General features: G+C 41.5%; 1 protein-coding gene across 1 annotated transcript in view; it reads right to left on the reverse strand.

Annotated features, from left to right (window-relative positions):
- Positions 1 to 24,357, reverse strand: part of BICC1 (BicC family RNA binding protein 1) — an 851,967-nt gene that overhangs the window by 445,393 nt on the left and 382,217 nt on the right. Inside the window, exon 2 of the mRNA XM_078642970.1 lies at positions 14,427 to 14,473. Coding sequence (XP_078499096.1) covers positions 14,427 to 14,473 — 47 coding nt within the window. The remainder of the gene's footprint in view (positions 1 to 14,426; positions 14,474 to 24,357) is intronic.

Below are 24,357 nucleotides of genomic sequence, written 5' to 3' on the forward strand. Positions count from 1 at the left end.
ATCGCTCCACTCGTCAGTCAGAGAAAAATAAAATGATAATGAAACAATATAATTTTCTTTGCCTGATTCTGACATGTGTACAGGGCGAGCGGGGCCAGGCCATGACAGGCAGGTGGTGGCACTTAGAAGTGCGCATGTATGTTTGGCCAGCTTATTTCTCCCATTTAGTTGTGTTCACAGCCAGGTTGGAGAAATGCCGCATGAGAGCAGCACCAGGATTGGCTGACCAGTCTTTCCCTCTCGGAGACTGCTGGGAGAACTCAGAGGCTGCGGCAGCTGTCGGAGGCTGAGGGGATAATGTAAATTTTAAAAAAATAGTATTTTTCCATCCCCCGCCCATCTCTCGCCCCCCAATTCGTATTGTGGCGGCCACCACTGGTCCCAAATGGCCTTCTTGTGGCAGATCAAAGGACGAAAGCCGCACACAAAGTACAGTACTAATTAGTCTATACAATTATCAGTGAACAGTACTTTGATGACAAACTCCGTATTGATGGAGATTGCCTTATATCTGTAGCAAAAAAAGCAACAGTGCTTAAATTAAACTGCTTCCTTTAATCTGAACATCAAGTCTGCTTTTTTTTACGTTTCATGTTTAACGAGGTATTAACTCCTGTTTTTCTCACGTAATACATATTTACAGTTATTGCTTTCTCTCCAAAGTGCGATCAAGAAAAATATCTGAACCCTAGCTTGAAAAGCTGGCATGCATGCCTAAGTGACCTCACGTTTTTACAAACACACATCAAGTTAGTTATTAGTCAGAAAGAATGTTTCCACAAATCATTAATGTTTGCATGCACCGATGATCAAACCATGGTGCGTGAGAGAGCATACCACACACCACACTTAGGTACAGCTGCAGGCCATCCTTCATATTTTTGTGATTCTACACATTTCAGGAGGGACTGATGGGGGTGGGAGGGCGGATCAGAAACCTAACAGTAGATGAGCTAGGTCTGGCATAGTGTGAGAATGGTGCAATCGGTTTAAACTTCAGACAAGGAAAAAAAAAACACAACATAACTTTATATTTTCCCACATTCCTAAAACGACTAAGTGCTGCATTCTTTTTCTTAACTCTGATCAGCAATTAAAATATTGCAAATGCGGCTTTACAGCACAAACCGGCGCCTATGGAATGTGTGCATTACTGTTTCGGAGCTTATGATTCACAATATTGTGAAAAACTAAATAAAAAAATACTTTTCCTGCTCTAAAAAGTGAAACGTCAGCGAGAGCAGCGAGTAGACTGAAAAGCTGCAAGCTCCATCCTTTAAAAATGTGATATTATTAGAAAAGCATTTTAGGAATTATTATGTAGATTTTATGTAAATGAGCTAGGAGTGGAGCTGGTTAAAAGGAGCAGTCATCAGGTACTAAACTCGCTCTAACACAGGGGTGTGGCCTCACCGCTGGTGTTGCATAGACTCACTGTTGTAAAGTTCAGGGAGGACGTGACCTGGCAGGTTTCTGGACTGTTCCTATTGGAGCAGAGTCAACAAAGATTTACATATGGCTGGGTCCAAACTGAGGTGGCGTGGTGTGCAAAATAACCATGGATTGGGATGTAGCCAGAGTAATTACCAATGGCTGAGATTAATTCAAGCATTCCAGTCATCACTTTTTTGTGTACTTTAGTCTGGACTGTTCTCCTTTAAGCAGAGTCAAGAATGATTTGCATATTGTGGGTCCATACTGAGGTGGCATGGTGTGCAAAAGAACGATGGGCTGGGATTTGGATTGGAGTGATTATCAGTGGCTGAGATCAGTTCGAGTATTTCATCCATCACTTTTTTTTTTATACTTTAGCATATTTAAAGTAATCAAAACAGAAACATTCTTGTTGCACACTGTAACTATTCACAAACTAATCCATGTCCTGAAGTGCCACCTCCTCCAGTGAGCGTTAAAAATGCTGGTGGAATGAAAAACTAAACTTTAACATTGCTGTCCTAACACACAAGCAATACAATAAAAGCATTAGCAAAATACATATCCGGATTTAATGTAGTAACTCCTAGCATAAAAACATTAAAGCCATACAAGAAACAAAGTCACTCTAGATGTTTAGTCCCTCATGAAGTTTAATGCAGGCACTAGGATAGAGGCCAGAGGAAAAGCCCAAACAGCATTAGGTAAGAGATGAATTCTCCACTAGGCTGATCCAAGAGGTAGTCGAAGAAAGTAAATGTTTGCAAGAGGCCATTCCAAAGCCTACTGTATAAGCATCATTATGATTCCGGACGGTCGGAACGCCGCCCAACACCATGGTGGTCTGGAGACTGCTCAACAGACAGGCAGCGGTCTGACTGCCCAATTATGACGTGCCCGCCGGGCGGAAAAGTGCTCTATAACAGAGCTGCTTGTGCTGCGGTCCGGGAAAAGGTCTGCAGCACAAGCCACGGTGTTATAGAACACTTTGTGCACATTCATACCATGTGGTGCCTGGCTCACGCTGTATGACTATCATAGGGGCACTACATGTGCCCCCTGGGCAACTAAACAGTGGCCTACAGGGGACGGGGGCCCTGCTTGGGGCCCCAAAGTCCCTTTCCATCTGCCTTTTCATGGCGGTGAGGCTGCAATGAATAGGCAGTCGGACAGGGACATCCAAATCCCTATTGCAGTGCCTGTGCAGGCACCGCCTCCATTGTAGGGTTAGGATTCTGACCGTTGGCCTGACAGGATCTTGGATCCTGTTGGAGGTGGATGTCCTACTCCCTGCCCTCTGCGGTCCAACCAGCTGTCTCAATGTGGCGGTCGAACTGATGCCCTGTATATCGGGCGGACCACCACATACGGCCTGTCAGGGGTGGTCTGCCCGGCATCATAATAGGGGCTAGCTGTATTCTATTGCAAACAATCAGTCTGCTTGACAGCTGCTCTGTCAAAATCCAGATGAAAAAGCAATTGTTAAAGAAGGCAATAGCCCATGCCTAAACATATGATAAACATATTATTTTCTTCAAAACATTCAGCGGTGAAGTAATTTTATAACTAAAGCCATCTGTTTATCATTAAAGGTCATGATGCCCCAATTTCTCCATACAAAAGAAGGTCTATAATCTGGTGAGAAAAAGGCATATATATTTTATTTAGAAAACATGTTGCCCAGCGCAATATACTTATTGAAAATTAAATAATAAAGAAAATCACACTTTAGGATTTGGTTAATAATACATAGCGCTGCTAATATATTGTGAAGTAAATCCATATTCATGAGTAAGCCCAAAACATTTCCAGGAAGTACCAAATTTATGAATATTAAAATAGAGTAGCCTGAACTAATATTCAGGCTTATTTTATTTCATAGATAAATAAATGCATATCCTTTACAAACCTAAGTTTCCACTACAGGTCAGCCCAAGCAAGTCAAATAAGATTTTCGGAAAGATACTCTTCCAAATTCAAAATGCTAGTTTCGGTTTCTCATCACAGCAAACCTTAATCCAGTGGAAGCTAGCATACGTACACCTTTTGTAAAGAATGTACCCTCGGCAATCCGGATAGGACTGTTCACCTGTTGCAATAAGACAAATCTGAACTGCTCAAGGTGGAGATGGAACATGTATCATTTTCTGAAACTAAAGTCCCTCTTTACATAGGGTAAATAGGAGTACGTAATATTGAGAGTAATGCAAAAAGATATATGGGTTGATTCACATATAGGATACTTCCAAAAATTAGACATTCAAGACCAGATTTTACAAAATATTCCGAGCCCCAGTGAGAGGTCAATGTGGTGAAGAACAAGGTTAATCTCTGCACGGAAATGCAAGAATCTGCAAACATTACAACACACGGAAATATTATCACATCATTGTGTTTGGCCATCATTTGGTGTAATGAGTTACATATTTCTGAGGGTCCTGGCATCATACTTCATGGAGAAGTGTGGCTCACTGGTTAGAGGAGGCAGACCCTGAAGCAGAGGTCAGACCCGGGACCAGGGTTCAATTCCCGACGCGGCAGGGTCTTGAGCCCAAATATCCACGGACTTGATCATTCTCGTTTCGGTGCCTACTCGAGTCATGGGTTCACACTCTGCAGCTCTGGGCATTAGCTTGCTTAATCTCCACTACGGCCCCCCTGCGGCGGGATGCCTGGCTTTCACCTTGGGGATGCCCAGTACGGGTATCTCACAGGGAAAAGCCAGGGCGGGTTCCCAAGGCAAGCGCCGAGATGCCTACGGGTAATCGAGCGCTATATAAGATCTCTTAATAATAATAATAATAATAATAATAATAATAATAATACTAGCTGTTGATTACTACTGAGGTTTTGTGCCACATGTACTGCGGGAATCTACACATATGGGAAATGTAATGCTACTATCCAGGGCAATGCAAGGGCAAAAGAAATACTTGATATAAGTGTCTCATGTATAATAATGCCTCGCCCGTAGCCCACCACTAACCCTGCCAACTAGCCACACCCATTGCTCGTTTTAATGAGTACCTGCACTTATGTTTTCCATTTAAAGCATTACTTGGAGGAGTGCAAAGAAAATGCTCAGTGAAAGAGTAATTATTCCTCTAAGATGGATTGTTTGAGATCTATTTACAGCCACGACATCCACAGATATCGTTGAATCTATCTTAATCAATAAAGTTAGATATATTTGGAGAACTGGCTTTGGGTAAAGTAACAAAACCCTAACAATTGATTATGTAAGATTATTAAAGATAGTGCGGACATATTCCAGTCAATTCTGACAGCATTGTCTCTAACTCAGTTCTTTAGATGTGAAAATATTAGAACATTGATAGGTACAGTTGTAAACGTCTCTGAATTGTCAGCATCCATTATTCTATTAAATGATTAGCACCACTTATATGTGAACGACCTCTAGCCGGCCTTTAATTTGTCAACATACCTGTTTTTCGAAAACTTCTGACAAACTGACTATGTGTTTGATTTGACTGAAACCTTTAACCCACCTATCTAGTTTCCAGCCTCTCTCAGTCTCTTTCCACAACAGCCTATTTTACCATACTCAGTCATCTGGATTTTCTCAAATGAAATGTTTGTTCCAAACAATTACAAGCCTCTGCATGAAATACAAAAACAGTTTGTCTATTTGATATAGACTATTAAACATGACTATTGACAGTGACAACGTGTATGGCGCATTCCTCCCAAGGGAATGGACCTTTCAGGCTATGACAAAGTAGGCCCATCATTTTGCATTGCATTTTTCAAGCAACTTTAACATGAACCCAACATGAGTGAGTGCCTACTGTATATAGTGTGCCTATTGAATGATTTGAATGGCTTATAAAGTGGGACACCTACCCTAAGGGTACTCTGGCGTTGGGCATGGAGGACTGTACTGTCAATATCTTTCACAGAGTCTTTACTACATGGCAAAAAGCTAGACATTAAGCCTTTTGCTTAAGGAGGGTAAGTGAATTACAGCTCCTCTCCATTGTCAGAGAATTCCATAGAATTGAGCCAGGAAGGGAAAATGATTTGCCGCCCAGCCAGGAGCACCTAAAGCGTGGCACAGTCATAAGCTGGGCATCCGTGGATCTAAGAACTGGATAGAGTGTAGTGAGTATGTTTAGACTAAGGGATGCTAGTCTCTTTATTGTAAAAGGCTATGACAAAAACATAGTGCCTGAACCCGATGTGTAGTTGCACAGTTAGTCAAAGCAAGGTATGGAAGAGTGAATATGTGGAGCAGAAGAGAGAGAGAGAGAGTCATAAGAACTTCTTTAGAGGCATTCTGAATCTACTGAATAAGTAGAATCATTTTTGGAAGACCACGATTAAGCGCATTACAGTAGCCTAAGTGGAATGAATGCTAGCACCCACAACTTTGTTGTGCACTGACTTAGGAAACAGCAGAAGTACCTTACACAGCAGACCTAGATAATGAAAACTAGGGGATATTAAGTTGATTTGGCTGTCAAAGCAAAGAGACAAATCCATTTTCATCCCCAGACTTCAGACCAAGTTATTTGGGGGAGGGCAAGGCCTAAATGCTCTGGCCACCACCTAAGGCCTAAAGCACTGAAGTGCCCCCAAAGAGGATTGCCACGGTTTTTATCCACGATGAGTTTGCAGATTCTGGAACAGCAATAAAGTTGTCCTCAGCTGTAGATATAGCACTCGTCCAAGTATGTACAGTAAAGGCATGGCCTTTGTTTGCTTTTCCTCAGAAGGATTCTATTCATTCCAGAAATACGGGTAAGCAGCCTTTAACTTCCACTAAAGTAAAATGGTAGATATAGCAGAATAATTTAAGCTATGAGTAACCAGGAAGCTTAGCTCCCTAGCACCTTTTTTAATTTTGATCCTATTCGGTCCAAAATGTTAAGGCGTTTGAGCAAAAAGGTATCCCTAAAGTAATATTTTGGGCCAAAATGTGATCTTGGCCCCTTCACTCCCAATGACAGAAGGACTACTTGAAGTTATGGAAAAACTTTTATTTGCAAAACGAATTTGGAATAATCTGATGTAATAGATGTCTTAATATCATCATTTGGGGGAGGAGAGAGAGGTGACCCTTTCATGGGAAATGTGAATCAACAGTTAGAGCTGGACTCTCCCCTTTGGTGCAGGGCCAAGACCTATTTGTATGTGTTTTCTCCCTGATTCTACTAATACACCGAGCAAAGCAATTGAGTGGGATTCAACTCAGAGTCCTGACTACCAACTCAAATTAACTCAAGCATCCCATCAATAACTTTTTTTGCTCTTACCAATGGCTACATGAATCACTGCTTCTAAAGGGGTAGAGTAGTTCTCCGTAAACTCACCAGCAAAGAGCATCAACCGCTCATGATTAAACACAAACTCATACTTTGTACATCTGTTTGAATAAGGCGGGACTATCACGATGTGTATCACGCTGTCCTGCCACCCGCTCTCGACCCATGCGACAAAAATGAATCGCGTATGATTTTAAAACTAATGATTACAAAAAGGGGGTGGTGGTGGTGATGGACAGAGTATCTGAGTTGATCAGAACACTCCTACCCAGTCAACAGATCAGTGCTTGATCCATCACCGTTTTTTAGCTCACTGCACCATCCCAGTTCAGAACCTGACTAAATGCAAATTAGTCTGTCCCTGGCCCAGTGCATCATGGGAACAGGGCAGACCAAACTACCAAGCCAATTCTTCACTGGAAAGGAAACAAGCTTCCGGGGACCGGTTTCTGGCATTACAGCCATCTTCGGCCCGGCTTGCTTGAATCCTGATGGTGCAATGAGCATGGGACTCATGTCTGAGCATACCCTTCCACACTCATGGTGGCCAAAATAATTACAAAAAGGGGGTGGTGATGGACAGAGTATCTGAGTTGATCAGAACACTCCTACCCAGTCAACAGATCAGGGCTTGATCCATCACCGTTTTTTAGCTCACTGCACCATCCCAGTTCAGAACCTGGCTAAATGCAAATTAGTCTGTCCCTGGCCCAGTGCATCATGGGAACAGGGCAGACCAAACTACCAAGCCAATTCTTCACTGGAAAGGAAACAAGCTTCCGGGGACCGGTTTCTGGCATTACAGCCATCTTCGGCCCGGCTTGCTTGAATCCTGATGGTGCAATGAGCAAGGGACTCATGTCTGAGCAAACCCTTCCACACTCATGGTGGCCAAAATATTTACAAAAAGGGGGTGGTGATGGACAGAGTATCTGAGTTGATCAGAACACTCCTACCCAGTCAACAGATCAGGGCTTGATCCATCACCGTTTTTTAGCTCACTGCACCATCCCAGTTCAGAACCTGGCTAAATGCAAATTAGTCTGTCCCTGGCCCAGTGCATCATGGGAACAGGGCAGACCAAACTACCAAGCCAATTCTTCACTGGAAAGGAAACAAGCTTCCGGGGACCGGTTTCTGGCATTACAGCCATCTTCGGCCCGGCTTGCTTGAATCCTGATGGTGCAATGAGCAAGGGACTCATGTCTGAGCATACCCTTCCACACTCATGGTGGCCAAAATAATTACAAAAAGGGGGTGGTGATGGACAGAGTATCTGAGTTGATCAGAACACTCCTACCCAGTCAACAGATCAGGGCTTGATCCATCACCGTTTTTTAGCTCACTGCACCATACCAGTTCAGAACCTGGCTAAATGCAAATTAGTCTGTCCCTGGCCCAGTGCATCATGGGAACAGGGCAGACCAAACTACCAAGCCAATTCTTCACTGGAAAGGAAACAAGCTTCCGGGGACCGGTTTCTGGCATTACAGCCATCTTCGGCCCGGCTTGCTTGAATCCTGATGGTGCAATGAGCAAGGGACTCATGTCTGAGCATACCCTTCCACACTCATGGTGGCCAAAATAATTACAAAAAGGGATTCAAGCAAGCCGGGCCGACGACGCCTGAAATGGCAGAAACCGGTCCCCGGAAGCTTGTTTCCTTCCCAGTATAAGAATTGGCTTGGTTGTTTGGTTTGCCCTGTTCCCATCATGCACTGGAACAGGAACAGACTAATTTGCATATAGCCAAGTTCTGAGCTGGGATGGTGCAGTGAGCTAAAAAACGGTGATGGATCAAGCCCTGATCTTTGGACTGGGTAAGAGTGGTCTGCTTAATTCAGGCACTCTGTTCATCACCACCCCCTTTTCTGAATCATTTTGTCCACCATAAGCGTGGAAGGGTATACTCAGATGTGAGTCCCTTGCTCATTGCACCATCAGGATTCAAGCAAGCCGGGCCGACCACGCCTGAAATGGCAGAAACCGGTCCCCGGAAGCTTGTTTCCTTCCCAGTATAAGAATTGGCTTGGTTGTTTGGTTTGCCCTGTTCCCATCATGCACTGGAACAGGAACAGACTAATTTGCATATAGCCAAGTTCTGAGCTGGGATGGTGCAGTGAGCTAAAAAACGGTGATGGATCAAGCCCTGATCTTTGGACTGGGTAAGAGTGGTCTGCTTAATTCAGGCACTCTGTTCATCACCACCCCCTTTTCTGAATCATTTAAAACTAATGAGGCACATTTTATAAAAAAAAAAACATGTATCCTATAGACACATGAAGCTGCTTCTACCAAAAAAAAATTACTTGACTCAATCCCCGATTACATTATGTGTTATTGAACAAATCTCTCTGTTTCACTTCTTTCATATGCCAACATTTGGAGTGCTTAGAAAGTATCCAAGTAGCAAATAACATATATGCATAACAGTGATTTTAATGTTGCACAGTGCTTCCAACTTAAAACAGGGTTTGATGCATTGTGTAACTATAGTTGCCATTAATGGTGGCGTGCGTTGTCAATTATTTGCTACCCTTATGTCGCTGCTAACACCGACTGTAAGGGATAGATCAACTCCTATTCTCCGAACAACATTGACAGCTGCGTGAGAATGTCTTCCGGCGCTCGCTAGCTTTAGTAGGCGCGCGCCTAAGCGTCATCAGACACTACTGCCTGGTAATATGCTACATATGCGAGTTTTTAATGAGGAGTGTCTTAAACAAGGACATCAGCTCATTACAGAGGTCAACGGTCAACTGATGTCACTGGCAACGCCATTATGGCCTGGGAAAGCAGTACTTCCGGGTCCGATACGCCCAGGTGTTCCTCGTTTGCAAGCCTAAATACTCTACTGAAATGGCGACTGAGGAGTCTATAAGGTGGGTTCCCAGATGTTCAGTGGTAATTTCACAGCCCTGTAGTTTACAATACGAGGGTTCGAGGCAACTCTAAGTAATTCAACTTTTTCCTGGTGAAAGCAGCCAAATCTTAACGTTAAGGCATTCCTGCTTATCTTTTAATTCTGATGGAGATGAAAACTGCCGTTTCCAGCCCCACTGGAATTAAGTGGCCACTCATAATGAGGGCCAAAATGTATATACGTCAAAGTGGAAGATGCATTTTTTTATTAAAAAACATGCATTGGCAGCTTTTAAGCTTGAACAGCTTGCGCCAGCAGGGCAAAGAACTATTTCTACTGAGGCAGATTCATCGCCGGTAACCGCAGACATGGAGTAACATTTATGACCCTTCGACAATCTCCGCTGTCTTCCTCCAGCTGTTTGCCATCTCATTGACCATGAAAACGTGGTGTAAACAATCGCAATGAACTGCTCTATGTTCTGCATACATTTTTGCTCCAGGGCTCTTGCGAGGAAATCTTCTCTTGAAACCGTGCCATAATAAACATGGCATGTTGCCTAAAGATGACGTTCGTCTTTGACAAGATAAGATTCACAGACTGCGCCTGGTTTTGCATTAAATGCACAGGGATGATATATGGAGATATTGGCTATACCCTGTGTGTCCAGCACATGTTGGTATCATAGGCACTGGAATGAGGGGTGCTGTGGGTGCTGCAGCACCCCAAAATAACCATGCTGGAGTTCTGAAAGTGAATAAACAAATATGCATTTCAACACATTTGGCTGGCGTTTTAAAACAGAGGACAAATGTTAGACTATGTCTTCTGACAAATTGTTCCTTATTCTTTTAACATGGATACTGCAGTCAGAGTAAGAAATTGTAAACACCAAAGTGGGGATATTTTGTTAACTGAACTGTGACAATGTTGCTGGTGTGAAAGGAAAGGCTGCAGGATGTCATTTTTTTCTAAAACACAACATTTAAATATTTATACATGAATTCTACAGATATTCCAAAACATATCAGCTAGGAAAGCACAAATGAAGTGCTTCTTTTTTGTAATTATGCAGTGTGATGAAAACAAAGATTTTAATAGGATCAAAACACATCAAGATACTTTATTTGGTGATGCAGAAATAACAAATATTCAGTAAAAGTTTAAAACCCGATTTCCACACCCCATCGTTTGCAAATTTAGTGGCGTTTTCAATGTGTGTAAATGACAGTGAGCTACCACACCATGATTTACCAATAGAATATATTTACAACAGTGTGCTTCAAATGCACCACCCGCTACATACTACGCCCAAACCACTCTTGCCGACTGAGAGTGGCGCATTTGCTACACCAGTTTTTTTCATGATGCGTTTATTTTTTTATAATCCCTGTGAGTTCAGTGATATAATATTGATGGCAACACTCCCACTCTGGATATAGTTCCAGCACCACTTGTTGGTATCACAGATACTTCTCCAATACAAATTGCATTGTTCGTAGAGCATTCCCTCATTAGTCTAGACATTCATTTTTCATTACATTTTAGGGTGCATTAACACCTGCGGATATCAGACGCAATCTACAGGTCACAAGTTTGAAACCAGACAGGACTGATAAAGCCTTCCTAGGTATTACTAGTTTTTTGCATACAGTAGGGCCTACGCGACAGGACTGGTCAACATTACAAAATCAGATTTCAAATGTTTTGCAAATTATTTGGGGAATTTTTAAATTCTGTCCAAAATATTATAGGATTAGAAATAGAGTAGTAAATTAGCTTTCCCAGTGTCCACAAAGCTCTCTGCTGCCATGAAACCAGCTCTGCAGGCAAGAAATTCAAAGCTACATAAATTGAGGACTAGTAATTTCACCCCATACCCAAAGAATATCATGGCACTAATGACAAATACACAGGTAAAGGACACAACTACCCCAAGGACTACGGAGACAACAAAGGACTAATCACTTTGGCTAAACATCCAAGCTTTTAAGGATTTCATGAATTTAGAAATATCAGCTGTCCGTTTTAAAACCTGTGGCAAAAAAATTCTACCAAGTAGCAGTGGCCACCAAAACAGTGCTGAGACATTATAAAACAGAGGTTAGTGGAAGGAATCTGGATGAGAGGAACCCAGAGTAGGCAGAGGCCTATCGTAATAACTGGGATCTTCCATCCTTGCTGTCCTGGAGCCCCTGCACTGCAGACCCGGCATCTGAGATCCACGTTCCCATTTTTAGCACTTAGTTCTCAGGGTCGCCAGGCTGAATATTCCACGGCTTACTCAGGGGAGATACTGTGGGCTAGATACTTCCAACTCGACAACCCTATACACACCATTTAGTAATTTACTGTCCAGCCAGTGCTTTTTCTTGCAAAAAGGAACATTTGTTTTTTTATACACACTACTACATATTATGCACAGATTAATAAATATATACAAAATGGAACTTGTAAATACACATGGTGAAAGTCTCTAAGGGGCCTATCAACCAACAAGGGGCCCACACTCAAAGATTACACAGCCAGGTAATCCCTGAAATATACCCTGGAAAGAATGCAGAGGAGGCACCACAACCTGTGCAACAGTAAGTCCTGAACCCTAAAACCACATTACACCCAATGTGCCAAACACAACATGTAGGGCTGCATGTATTAAATGTCAGGGCTACTGCCTTTGTGAGGATATCTCCAGAACAGTTAAAGGCAAAATATATGCTCAAACACAATACAATAAATATTCAAAGCCTTTCATGATGGTACTACCCTTCACTCATTTAACAGAATAAATAAAATAATTTACTGTCAAACTATACACGTCAATTACGTTTTTAATATTCAAAACAATGGCGTGTCAGGCACTACCTTTAAGAGGGCTGCAAAGCAAGCAAGACCTAGCAACAAAAGTGCTTGTACTACCGGGCGGGAAGACAACAATACCAGCTGTAGGACTGTTTGAAACAGTGAAAAGCCTCTCTCTAGTTTATGGATGTCTCACACAGTTAATACAGTTTCATGGCTACCATTCTACTAGCAGCCTCCCAAATGTAAAAGAATCTCTACTGGTGGTGCCACCTGCCTTCTTTGGACACCCGCATAGAGTAAGCAAAGCCTGCGAAGGATCCTAAGCTCGTGCTGGCAGGCTAGCTAAATCCCTCTCCTGCTCCTCTCTTTTAGCCAGTAGGAGAAACTCTTCCATTGTCTCCTACATGCCCCTGCCTCCTTCATTAATTTCTGTACAGTTCTCCTTCAGCACAGGGAACTGGTGTTAAGGGGGATGGCTGCTGTGGGCCCAAAGCACTCTCCACGAAGGACGATCGATTGCGGGGCCACTTGGGCTCAAACATAATGTAATATTATGTAATCCGATCCCCAGGGGGTAATATATAATGAGATCCCTAGGGCAATGGATCACCTAGTCTTATAACAACCTAGATGGGAGGCTACGTGATTGAGTCACTTGGCCGGTGCCCCTGGACACTGGAGCTTCACAGCAAAATGATCGAAGTAAAGTCATTTTTTACTGCTCTCTATTGGAAGAGGGAGAGGTCAGGTACCTTCCCCCTGAATCTTAAGCTACTGGTAGCCTAATTCTGTAAGGTTTTTTGGATTCCAGAACCCAGCTGCCTCCTTCCAGCAGCAGTGAGTACACGTCTGTAGAGTCCCTCCACACCAGGTAGGGGTTCATCTACATAGGACCCATCTTCCCTTTATCGTCAGTTTCTTTTTTCCCCCTGGGTGTCGCCCTTGTGCAGGGGTTTAAAAGCGGCAGTGGAAAAATCTATCATATGGAAGGCTGCCAAATCCAGAGATGCCACATCATTCCTACACCTCTTATCAACACTTTCTAGAAGAAGTCGACTAGCTGGTCAACCCCTTTGCACAGCATGATGGGATTTTTTGGGATGGTAGAATTAATTAATTAGGACAAAGTTTAGCTATCGCAGACACTGTACACAAGATAACAATGTAAAATTGGCAACAATAACCATTACTGCACTGGCTAAGAAAAGAAGTGTGTTGTACACAGAGGCATAATGCATTATTTTCAAGGGAAGCATTAACTAAGGACCAAACTCGTACGTCACACCAGTAGAGAGACTTTAAGTAGACAAGCTAGTAACTCAAACTGCCCAGTGGGATGCATCTGTCATTTGTTGTTAGCACAATGGAAATGTCCACCTAAAGCATTATGTTGACATAACATACTTTTTGGTATAGCTCTGTTATCCAAATTGTACTTAAATCCCTATTCGCTTGCAATTTTGGTTTGCTCTATTTTTGTTTCATGCTCTTGTCATTTGAATAGGCATCACTGTTAAAAATAGCACCTCGTTGTGCATAGTTCATCTTGCTATGCTGGTATAGTCCCCTGTCAGCAGTGAACAACTTACCCAGTTGTTTTGTGTTTCTTTTGTTGGTGAGACCCACATCTCAGGACTGTGCTATCAAGCCCCATCTTCTTCAAAATACATAGTGAGTGCTCCATAATAAGGTAATCCATCAAGATGCAAACACTTTATCAAACCAAGCTCATGGGCGCAACACCAAGCTTTTAAGGGCTCACTTCCCAAGTTGTAGTGGGAGGTTCTTGTTTCTGCAGATGCAGCCAGGACCAGCTGGCGTCTGGACTCAAAACAATCTGTTTTTCATGCTAGGTCTTCAAGTACAAAATTAGAATTTAAGTTCACTGAAAAGTTTGGAATCTCAGTTATTTTTGTATCTATTTCTTAAATAAAGAAAAGTATTCTATAAGTATTCATGTTGATTATAACCAGTGTTTATCATATGGGCACTCTAAAAGTGACACCAGCCGCAAAAGAAATATATCAGAGAGTGTTTACCTTCTGAAAAAAATCTTCTCCGCTTTTTCCTTTTCCCTCGGCAGCAGCTGTAAGCAAAAAGAAACATACCGTTACATTTACATTATTGAATATTTCAACCAAAAACATTTGAGCAGCAATTGAAAAGATTGTATTTTAAGCCGAATGTGTGCCCTTCTTGTATGATTACTACTTTCAAATACATTTTTCTCAAGATGGGAACACAAATATATAAGGGCCACCTAGTGGACGATGTCACAATACATTTCCAAACCCCAGCTGAGACCATTAAACAAAGCAACACAATAGAATGCACATTATGATTGTTAAAGGTGCAGGACTGGTAAAGAGAAATGCTTTTTCTCTACACGAATGGCCAGTTTAATCAGGTCATGCTGAAAAAACCCAAAACAACCAAGAGCATTTGTGGAATAATAAATATCTGCATTTAGGTACTGCAAGCAAAAAAAGGCAACTCAGATTATAGTGTAAGGTTCCTGATTTTAAACTTTATCACCATTCTTTTCATGTGAGGCAAGCTTCTGCTTTGTTTTGTGTAGATATTGATTACATATCACCTAGATTGACTATAGTTGCAAACATGTTATTATCTAATTTGACTTTCAAAGACAGTATTTTTTTTTTCTAATATTGGCCATTATCAGTGTCTTTCGTGAATGGCTGAGTAAACTAACCATTCCCAATGGTAGTACAAAACAGGGATTTCCTGTCTTGTCTAATTGTTATAATTCTCTTATAAACATATATAGTAAAATGATTTACTAGGGTTCGTTGACAAATAAAAGCTATTTTCTCAATTTCTCGGATTTCCTGAGGCTAAAGTTTTACCTTTTAATTGAATTTTAAAATTGTTTAACATTTTTGCCATCACTTTCACAATGGTTATTTAACCAGGACAACGGTTATCTCAGAAACATTTTTATTTACAAAATATAGTGCAAGTATGTATATGGATAAAAACTCATTGAATGTTAATGACTCTCTAATGGCTAAAGTAGAACTTATTTATAAGGCATTACATAGAATGTATTACTGTCCAATAACTTTAATGTAGAATCTTTGTGTTCAGCGGATCTACAATCTTCATGGCCCCATGAACTTTGGAATTAGTTGGTCTAAATTGTTTAAGTCTTCTAGAAGAGATAGTAGAACTCAAACTTTAAATTTTATTTTTTAACAGACTTCCTTTAACACCAATTAAACAACATTTTCTATAATTCTCATATTATTATTTATTGGTTGGGTAACTCTTCAGATGCTAACATACTTTCACTTGTAAATGTGTAAACAAATTCTGGAAATCTATGTGAGGAACATCCAATAAGACGCTTGGTTTGGAATAGCCTCCATCCTTTACATTCAAGTCTAAAGCAAATAGCTTTATCTGATCATATCAATTGCTTCTCAACAGATGTTTTGCTGGATCTACGTTTTAATTCCTGTTGGACTGTGGTTTGCTCTAATCATAATTTGGATATCACAAGTAGTTACGATTAACAATCAAATTAAGTAGTATTTTCCTTGACTTCCACTTCTGGAGTAAACTAGGGGCCAGATGTAGGAGCCCAAATACCGGTCGTTAACGGCCGTTACCGCCGGTATTTGGGTTTTCAGATGTAGGGGGCCAATTTTACCGATTCGGTAAATTTACCGAATCGGTAAAATACCAAATCGGTATTTTTACCGATTCGGTAACTTCCAGATGTAGGTGGGACTCTTCCGAGTCCCAAAGGCCTTTCAGATTCGGTATTTTACCACCCAATCCAATTGGGTGGTAAAATACCGAATCCAAGTGTGCTTGCACATGTGTGCATGCACACCTATGCCATGTGACAGACAGACAGACATGCCCTTAGGGCATGTCTGTGTGCCACATGGCACACATGCCTGTATTTGGGGTGCTAGAGGGTGTCAAAGTGACACCCCCTGCACCCTTGCTGGAATCGGTATTTACCGAATCGGCTTCAAAGGCCCATAGGAATCAATGGGCAATACCGAATCGGTATTTACCGATTAGGTAAATACCAATTTTTACAGATTCGGTAATTCAATTACCGAATTTACCTAAATCTCCCTCCTTCTATTTTACTGATTCATAAATACCGAATCGGTAAAATTCGGTATTTATGAGTCGGTAAAATAGAATTACCTACATCTGGCCCTAAATCTCATGAAAATAACGAACTGCACTTGATATTCCCATGCTAACTGAAGTGAACCAAACAACAGAAATGAAATGAATAATTGTTCTGGGGTTCGCTATCATCAATTATGAATGGTCAAAATGAAACTGTAAACTGTAAACTGTGACACCATTTTTAAGAAAAAATAAGAACTAATATCATTTTGTTCTTTATAGATAAATTGGCTGAAACTATAATTGTCCTGAGGAAGACACCACGACGTGTCGAAACGCGTTGACTCACATACAACAGCCACAGCAACAATAGATAGGACATGTATCACTGTCCTTCTAATGTTTTTTTAATTTATGTTTTTTTAATATAAAAAAAATATATCTTTTTTTATCAATAATTCATCATAACTGTATATTTACATTGTAAAGATTTATCCCTGTTTTTATTAAAAAATACTATTTTTGATATCATTATGTTTGTTTGTGTTATGGTTTAGGTTTTCTATTTTTTGGGAATGATGCAGTTGAGTACATAGCTAGTGTTTGTTAGACAGATAGCCTGGGTGTTTACCTTCACATCCTAAATCTCATGATGACACTTTTAATCCACTAGCTTATTGCTATTTAATAATAATAATACAATGATACTGTAATAAGGTTATGATACCTTAAAATGTAGAATATTTAAGTAATTTAATACCTATCGTTGTTTTTCAACAGTGATTGGCAGTGTCTTGGTAACTTCATTGTGATTAACTTCAAATTTGTTCTTCCTCTTTGTCTCACCCTTTTCTTTCTATGGCCTCTTTAGACTTCTCTATTGTTAGGAAAAAAATGTTTAATCTATTTTTTACTCAGAAATTTCAATATGCTTCTTAGTGTTAACATTTCTAATGCTATTTGGAAACTGATATCACATTTTAAGTATATTTAGATCCCTTAATGCTATATAATTGTACACCTAAGTTCAATTATTTGTATTTGCATCATTCTTATTATATTAATAGCCTTATCATGTAATCTGTGGAATGCATTTTTATTTCACTAAAGTTATGTGAAATGAATACAACCCAAGAGCCTTATACTATGAAAAAATATGTGTTAACATGTAGACTAAAGGGATTCATTACATATTGCAAAAATAGTTCCATGCAATGCCACATTGATATTTCTCCCGACTGACTAATGCAAAATACCCTTTACATCAGCTAATTCGTGTGAAAATAAAATTTTTGCAATGGTTGGAAATGAATTATTGGTGGGATGTAAATGACATTTTTGCAGTAGTCAAGCTGTGCATATTTGCCATGTGCCAATTTTTTCTTTGCATAATCTGGTCTATAGTCAGAGCAATAATTATGATATTGTTCAAACAGAGTAAGATTAGTACCATATTATTTGACATGTGTCAATCCAGTAAAAATTACAATCAATCAATTGCATAATCTGCTTTGGTGCTGCTTACAGTATAGTGTTTGCTCATTTTGGATCAATTTCTTGGGTCCCCAAATCCATTTATACACCCTCCTAATCTGGAATGCTCCGTCTATCCTACCTCAGGAGTTAATCTCTAAACATTTCCAATAGGATTTGCAAAAATAAAGATACACCAGATTATACATTATCTTTTGTACTGCTACTAACGTGTTCTCAAAGGCTTCTATCAATGAGGTCTGTACTTAAGAAAACTATAATTCCCCATCCAGTGACATATATAGAGGGGCAAGATGGCATACTCCACCCTACTAGTTAGGAATTAAGCTTTTTTTTTATTTGGTTCTGTACTCTCAGTATACATTTGCAGTGCCGTATCTGCACCTTACGAGTGGGCTGCCTACTGTATATCCATTTAAACTATTTATGTTTCCCTGCTGGTTTCAGGAACCGGAAGTCTGGAAAGCCCAAAAGGGATCATTTTACAAAATGTAGCATCAGACTGAAGACAATTGTTTTGCTCATCTCCAACAGATCTCCAAGTTAAAAGGTCAATAAAATCCTATACATTTTAAATAATGCTACAAACTCAGATTTGCACACAAGATTAATTTGCCACTAAACGTTCTGCAGTTTGTCCTACCCATGTTCACCATGAATTACAATACCCCAAAGACCCCCAAATATTTAAAAGATCTTAAGATTCCTATATTCCTCCCTAGCTGGCAACAGGTGTATTGCACTCCTCTCCGATTGCGGAGGACTCATCCAAAACACATAACATTTCTCTGCTTGCAACTGACCTGACCACCATTTAATAGTATTTGTTGAGAATGTTAACATACTCATTGGAGGCATACACAATTACAGCGTCTGGATCTATATCTTTTCAAATCTAGTGAAGCATTCATACATCAGTGCCAAACATGTAAACTTACATGTTTGACTAAATCATATCTAGATGCTCTACTGTATGTGTTAGAACAGGGGGTTCCAACCTTTTCTGTAGTAAGAGCTACTTATGTTCAATCAAAATCATTCCAAGCTACTAATATTATTAATGTTGTAATAGTGACTATATCTGACAAGATTACATTAGTGGCCATCCTAAGCACATTTACCAGCAGTGAACATCTTAGTGCATCAAGCAGGGTTGTCAGCAGCAATGGAAAAAAGGGTTTGTCACTGCTAGACCTGGCATTTCTTGACATGATTAACCCTGACTTTTTGCCACTACCTCCTCTATTTTTGGTGCTGTGATAGATTTTGTTTTGCCAATTTAGAGGCTTTGGACACTTTGCCACTGCTAAACAGTGTCCAAGTGTAAGTGCTTCCTGTGTAAAGTATAATTGTAATTGGTTGTCCATGATTGGTATGTTTGCCTTACTAGTAAAGTCCCTAGTAAAGTGCACTATGTGTGCCAGGACTGGTAATGCAAATGCTACTAGTGGGCATGCAACACTAATTGTGCCACCCACACAAGTAGCCTTAAAAAGGGAACACAGGCCTGCCATTGCAGGGCCTGCACGCAGTTGATTAAACTGCCATGTTGTTCTGGCAAGTGCACCCACTTGCCAGACCTTACCCTTTCCATGCTATGGACATCAGACACCCCTATGGTAGGTCCAGCGTAACCCTGGGCAGGGTGCAGTGCATGTGAAAGGTAGGACATGTACTAAGGTGTGTACCATGTCCTAACAGTGAAATAATCTCAATTTCGTTTTTCACTATTGAAAGGCCATCTTGCCCATAGGATAGCATGGGAAGGCTGTGTAAGATGTTTTTCAGCCTATCTTCCCAAAGGTTTAAGATGGAAAGGTGAAGTTTAGTATGCCTGAACTCACAATGTAATAACACATCTTTTTAAGAGGGTGGTTTTTGCATGGTGGGTTCATAAGCCGCTCTTTTTAAAGTGTCTGAGTTTTTGTGCTCTAACATTTCTGTGTGTCGCTGCCTGGTTGTGGATTGACTGTCTGGATTTGAAAGTGATAGGATCTGGGGAATGTCTTGACCCAGGGGAGGAGGTGAGACAGCAACAGGCTGACCTGGATCTGGAGTGTAGGGGGAGGAGTAGCCCCTAGAGGTCAAGAGGCCTGGGTTGCTGCTATCAAAGAAGTGTCCCATCTCTTGCTGAGTGATTGAGAATCCAGATCCCCACTAATCAAAGTAAGAAGGTGTCACTGGCAGGGAGGCACCCAGAACTGGTTTGAACAGGGGTCAGTGCCCTCTGAAACACAAATAATTCAAAGCCATTGAGAGGTATAACTATGAGAGCTGAGGCCCCGGAACTTTGAAGAATGGCTTGATTAAGATTGATCAAGATGGGAGCTACTTCGTGGTCAAGAGGAACCTTTGGATGTCATGCGTTCTCTATGATTAGTAAACGTCCCTCTGGGCGCAGCTGTAACGGATCGCTCTAGGAATATTCACATTCTGATTCCGGTATAAGTAAACCACTTCACCACCATAGATAATGTTAAGTTGATTCTTTAATCGTGCAATAAAGATTTTTTTACTTCTTTCAACATTGAAGTACCATCTTTTTTTTGGCAAACAATATTTGTCAATGGTCCCAATGCATTTCGGGCTTTAAGTTAGCCCTTCATCAGGGGAAATCCATACACAAAGGATATAACATGAAATTAATTCAATGAGGGTCCACAGCCTGTGGGCATTCGTCTATTCGCATTCTATTTACAAATGTTTACACGAGGATGCACAAGAATATATCATCGTTATTTAACAACTGTAATCTCCAGTTAGTGTGCTAAGAAGGGTGCTGTGGCGTGACGTGACTCATGCTGGAACTGTGTGTGAGTCTCTATGAGAGTGTTACAAGAACAGTTGAATAAAATCAATTGCATCTGAATACGTGCCAAGAGTGAATGTTTCACAAAGTATTATTTGTTCAAAAAGTGCAAAAGTCGGTGTTTACAACGACGTGTGTAGAAACAGTGCATCAAAAGAATCAGGTGCAGAAGTTTAAAAATAGGTGTTTTATAAAGTGTTGGAAAACGAATCATAGACAGTATTGTGAATTCGGTGACTTTAAAAGTGCATACGCAAGTGCTCTTGCCCAATGAAGTTTACCGGCATTGACCCACAAAAAACGTTGACAATTCACTGGTTTTCTTATAACGTAATCAGAATTTAAATATCGCTAGCGCTATCCATTACAGCTGCGCCCAGAGGGACGTTCCCTAATCATAGAGAACGCATGACATCCAGTTGTTATCCAAACACTACAAAGATCAGACAGTGAAACCTCCGTTGCACGCTACAACCTTTCCAGCATTCAAACAACCAGCCAGTGCGTGTTCAACCTCTTTATTTCAAGAGGAACTTTTGCCAGGGAAGACACAACTGAAGAGACTGAAGGAAAGGACTGGCCCTTGCTGTGTGTTCTGGGGATGGCCTGCAGTTTGCGGTTTTAACCAAGGAAAGGCTAAAGGGACTTTGCAGTGTCGCCCTGCTTGAAAGAACTGTGCTGTGCTGTGTCCTGAAGTAACTTATCCCCAAGTGCCCGAGGTGAGCTGGCTCCCGGTTGTGGAAACACAGGAACACAAAAGTTTCCAGAAGAGTCTCAGTGGCACTGTGTGTGTGTGCTTGTTGCAGTCGGAGACCCTTGTAAGGTGTGCCCTGTGATCGTGGGCACCTGGAGTCCAAGCAAGGATCAGCGACGCAGTGTGCGTGTGCTTTTTTTCAGCCTGAACCCCTCTGTGAGGATTGTCCAGTTATCGTATGCAGCTGAATCCAAGTTAGTCTCATCAACGCTGTATGCGTGTGCTTTGTGCACCGTGAGACTTTCGTGAGGATTTGCCTTGTCATCGTGTGCACTGGAATCCAAGTGAGTCTCATGGATGCTGTGTGCGTGGTGCACCGTGAGACCTTCATGACGATTTTCCTGGTTGACGAGCGCCCAGAGTTTCAGTGAGTCCCAGCGACGCTGTGTGCGCGATCTTCGTGCAGCCTGAGACCTTTGTGTGGAGTGCCCGGTGATCGTGGACCCAAAACTCAAGGATGTCTCAGCGTCGCTGTGTGTATGTGCCCTGTGGCAGCCTGAGATCTTCGTAACCACAGCGGCCCGGACCGGCAGCCCGGAGGAGCTGAGCCACCGGCCCGAGCCAGCAGTTGCCCATTCACAAGGATTGCATTGGAGGCTCAGCCGCTGGACGAGGAGAGTGAGTTTGCGCCCCCAAGGTAACATGTGTCAACTCCAGGGGTGGGGTGGGGGTTCGGAGGAAGACGCTCTCGACCTCTCTCTCATTCCGGCAGCGCAAGCCTCTGCTTCGGCTTGTACCACGGCCTGTATTGCCAAGGGAGTGACAGTACAGGGTCCGGAGTGCGGAGCTGCACTTTTTGATTACACCGTACCTGTGTCAGGGGCAACTGTTAAGAGGCTGACTGCAAGTCAAAAGGAGTGGCAGAGAGACCGCCTAAGGCACAGTGATCGTTGCCTGAGAGAATTACGCATAATTCCATTTCTGCATAACGGAGTATCTGACTGTCATATCACACATTGCATAATTTCTGCATAACGGTGTACCTGATTAGAGTATTACGTATTGCATTATTCCTGCATTATGAACTATCTGATTAGTGTATGACGCATGGCATTATTTCTGCATAACAAACTACCTGATTGTCGTATGACGCATTGCATTATTTCTGCATAACGAACTACCTGATTAGCGTATTACGCATTGCATTATTCCTGCATAACTAATTACCTGATTAGTGAATTATGCATTGCCTTATTTCAGCATAACAACGTACCTGGTGGTTGTATTACGCATGCATTCTTTTTACCTTGCAAAGTGCCTGATTGCTGCGTTACGCCTTACATTATTTTTACATTGCAAAAGTGCCTGAGTCTAGTATTACGAACTGTATAACATGATATTAGGATTACAGGAGAATGTTTAGAAGCGCTCATTAATACCACCAGAACTTACAAGGGTTGGCTGGCCTAACAACCGGTCAGCAGAGATAGTACACATATTCATATATTGGACTTCTATCGTGTGGTCTTATCGTATATCTTTTTATTTAAAATTTATACTCGTTTATAAAACTCGTGTGCAGTCTATTTGTGGTGTCATCATTGGGTTGCTGTGAGCGTGGTTGCAAATACTTTACACATTTGCCTTGAAGATAAGCCTGGCTGCTAGTGCCAAGCTACCAAGGGGGTGAGCTGGGCTAGCTCAGAAGGTAATCTTCCTTTCTGACGTGGAACCACGGGTCCCTATTTGGTTTAAGGTACCTACCTCAGCCAACCAGGGATCTTGGGTCTAACAGTCACTTTAGGATGTCTTTGCATAGTTGATAAATAGCCAAAGCTGTGATGCTCATGGCAGCAAGGTAATCAAAATAATAGTAATATGTCTCACAAATGTCACATCACTTATCACTGAAATATCAGGTTTAAAAATATTTTGGAAATTCAACCATTTACTCCAAACATCAGCTTGGAGATTCTGAAAATACACACATTTGTGTCTCAAATACACACTTTTAATTTTTGGTATAACTATATGAATTCAACCAAGGAAAAGCTTCTAATTGAGTAGGCTGGGCTGCACATAGGAGAGCCATGTACAGGTAGCTGAAAGGCTGCCTGTACCTCAACAAGGTACTGATGGGAGAAGCCCATGTTAGGGACTACCAAGAAGACATGAAGACAATATAAACAAAAATTAAAATGTTAATGACTAGCTACATACTGCACACCACAAAGTAAATGGTTTCTCAAGTCCTCAAGTCCTGCACACACAGGTCTTTGTCTCTGTTCTCTTGGAGTGGCACACACTCCCGAGCATGAGGATAAACGTTTGTCTTGGTGACCAACCTTCGCAAAAGCTCACAAAGGCATGAGAACACTGGGTTAATTTGGTAGACACTCGCTAAAGTGCCACCTAGGAACATGCTGGTTAAACTCCATCACCACCATCTTGTCGGGAGTTAAAACGCATGGTGTTTAACACCAAATATGAAAGAAATATGCTGGGCCATCAGTGAGCTGGACATATAGGTAATGCCCATATTCCAGCCCATGTTCTACGATGAACTGCTGGTCACTTGTGGTAGAATTAAGTTTAGAATGCTACCACAGGGCAATATATGCTTGCACACATATTCCCACAAATATAATATAATATCCCCTGCCTCTTGGGCTGTAGGAGGCCTTCCTTAGGGGTGACTGACATATTAGATGGAGCGAGGTGACCCTGTCACACATGGTGCGTGTAGGGTGGAACTTGAGCAGGCAACCTGCTTGTGCAGGGTTGATATGGCAGACCAGAAGACTTTGGTTTTATTTGGGTAACTCAGGGTGGAACAATAAGTTCTGCAGCTCTGGTA

This window comes from Lissotriton helveticus, chromosome 5_1 (assembly GCF_964261635.1).
Source record: "Lissotriton helveticus chromosome 5_1, aLisHel1.1, whole genome shotgun sequence".
Taxonomy (NCBI): Eukaryota; Metazoa; Chordata; class Amphibia; order Caudata; family Salamandridae; genus Lissotriton; species Lissotriton helveticus.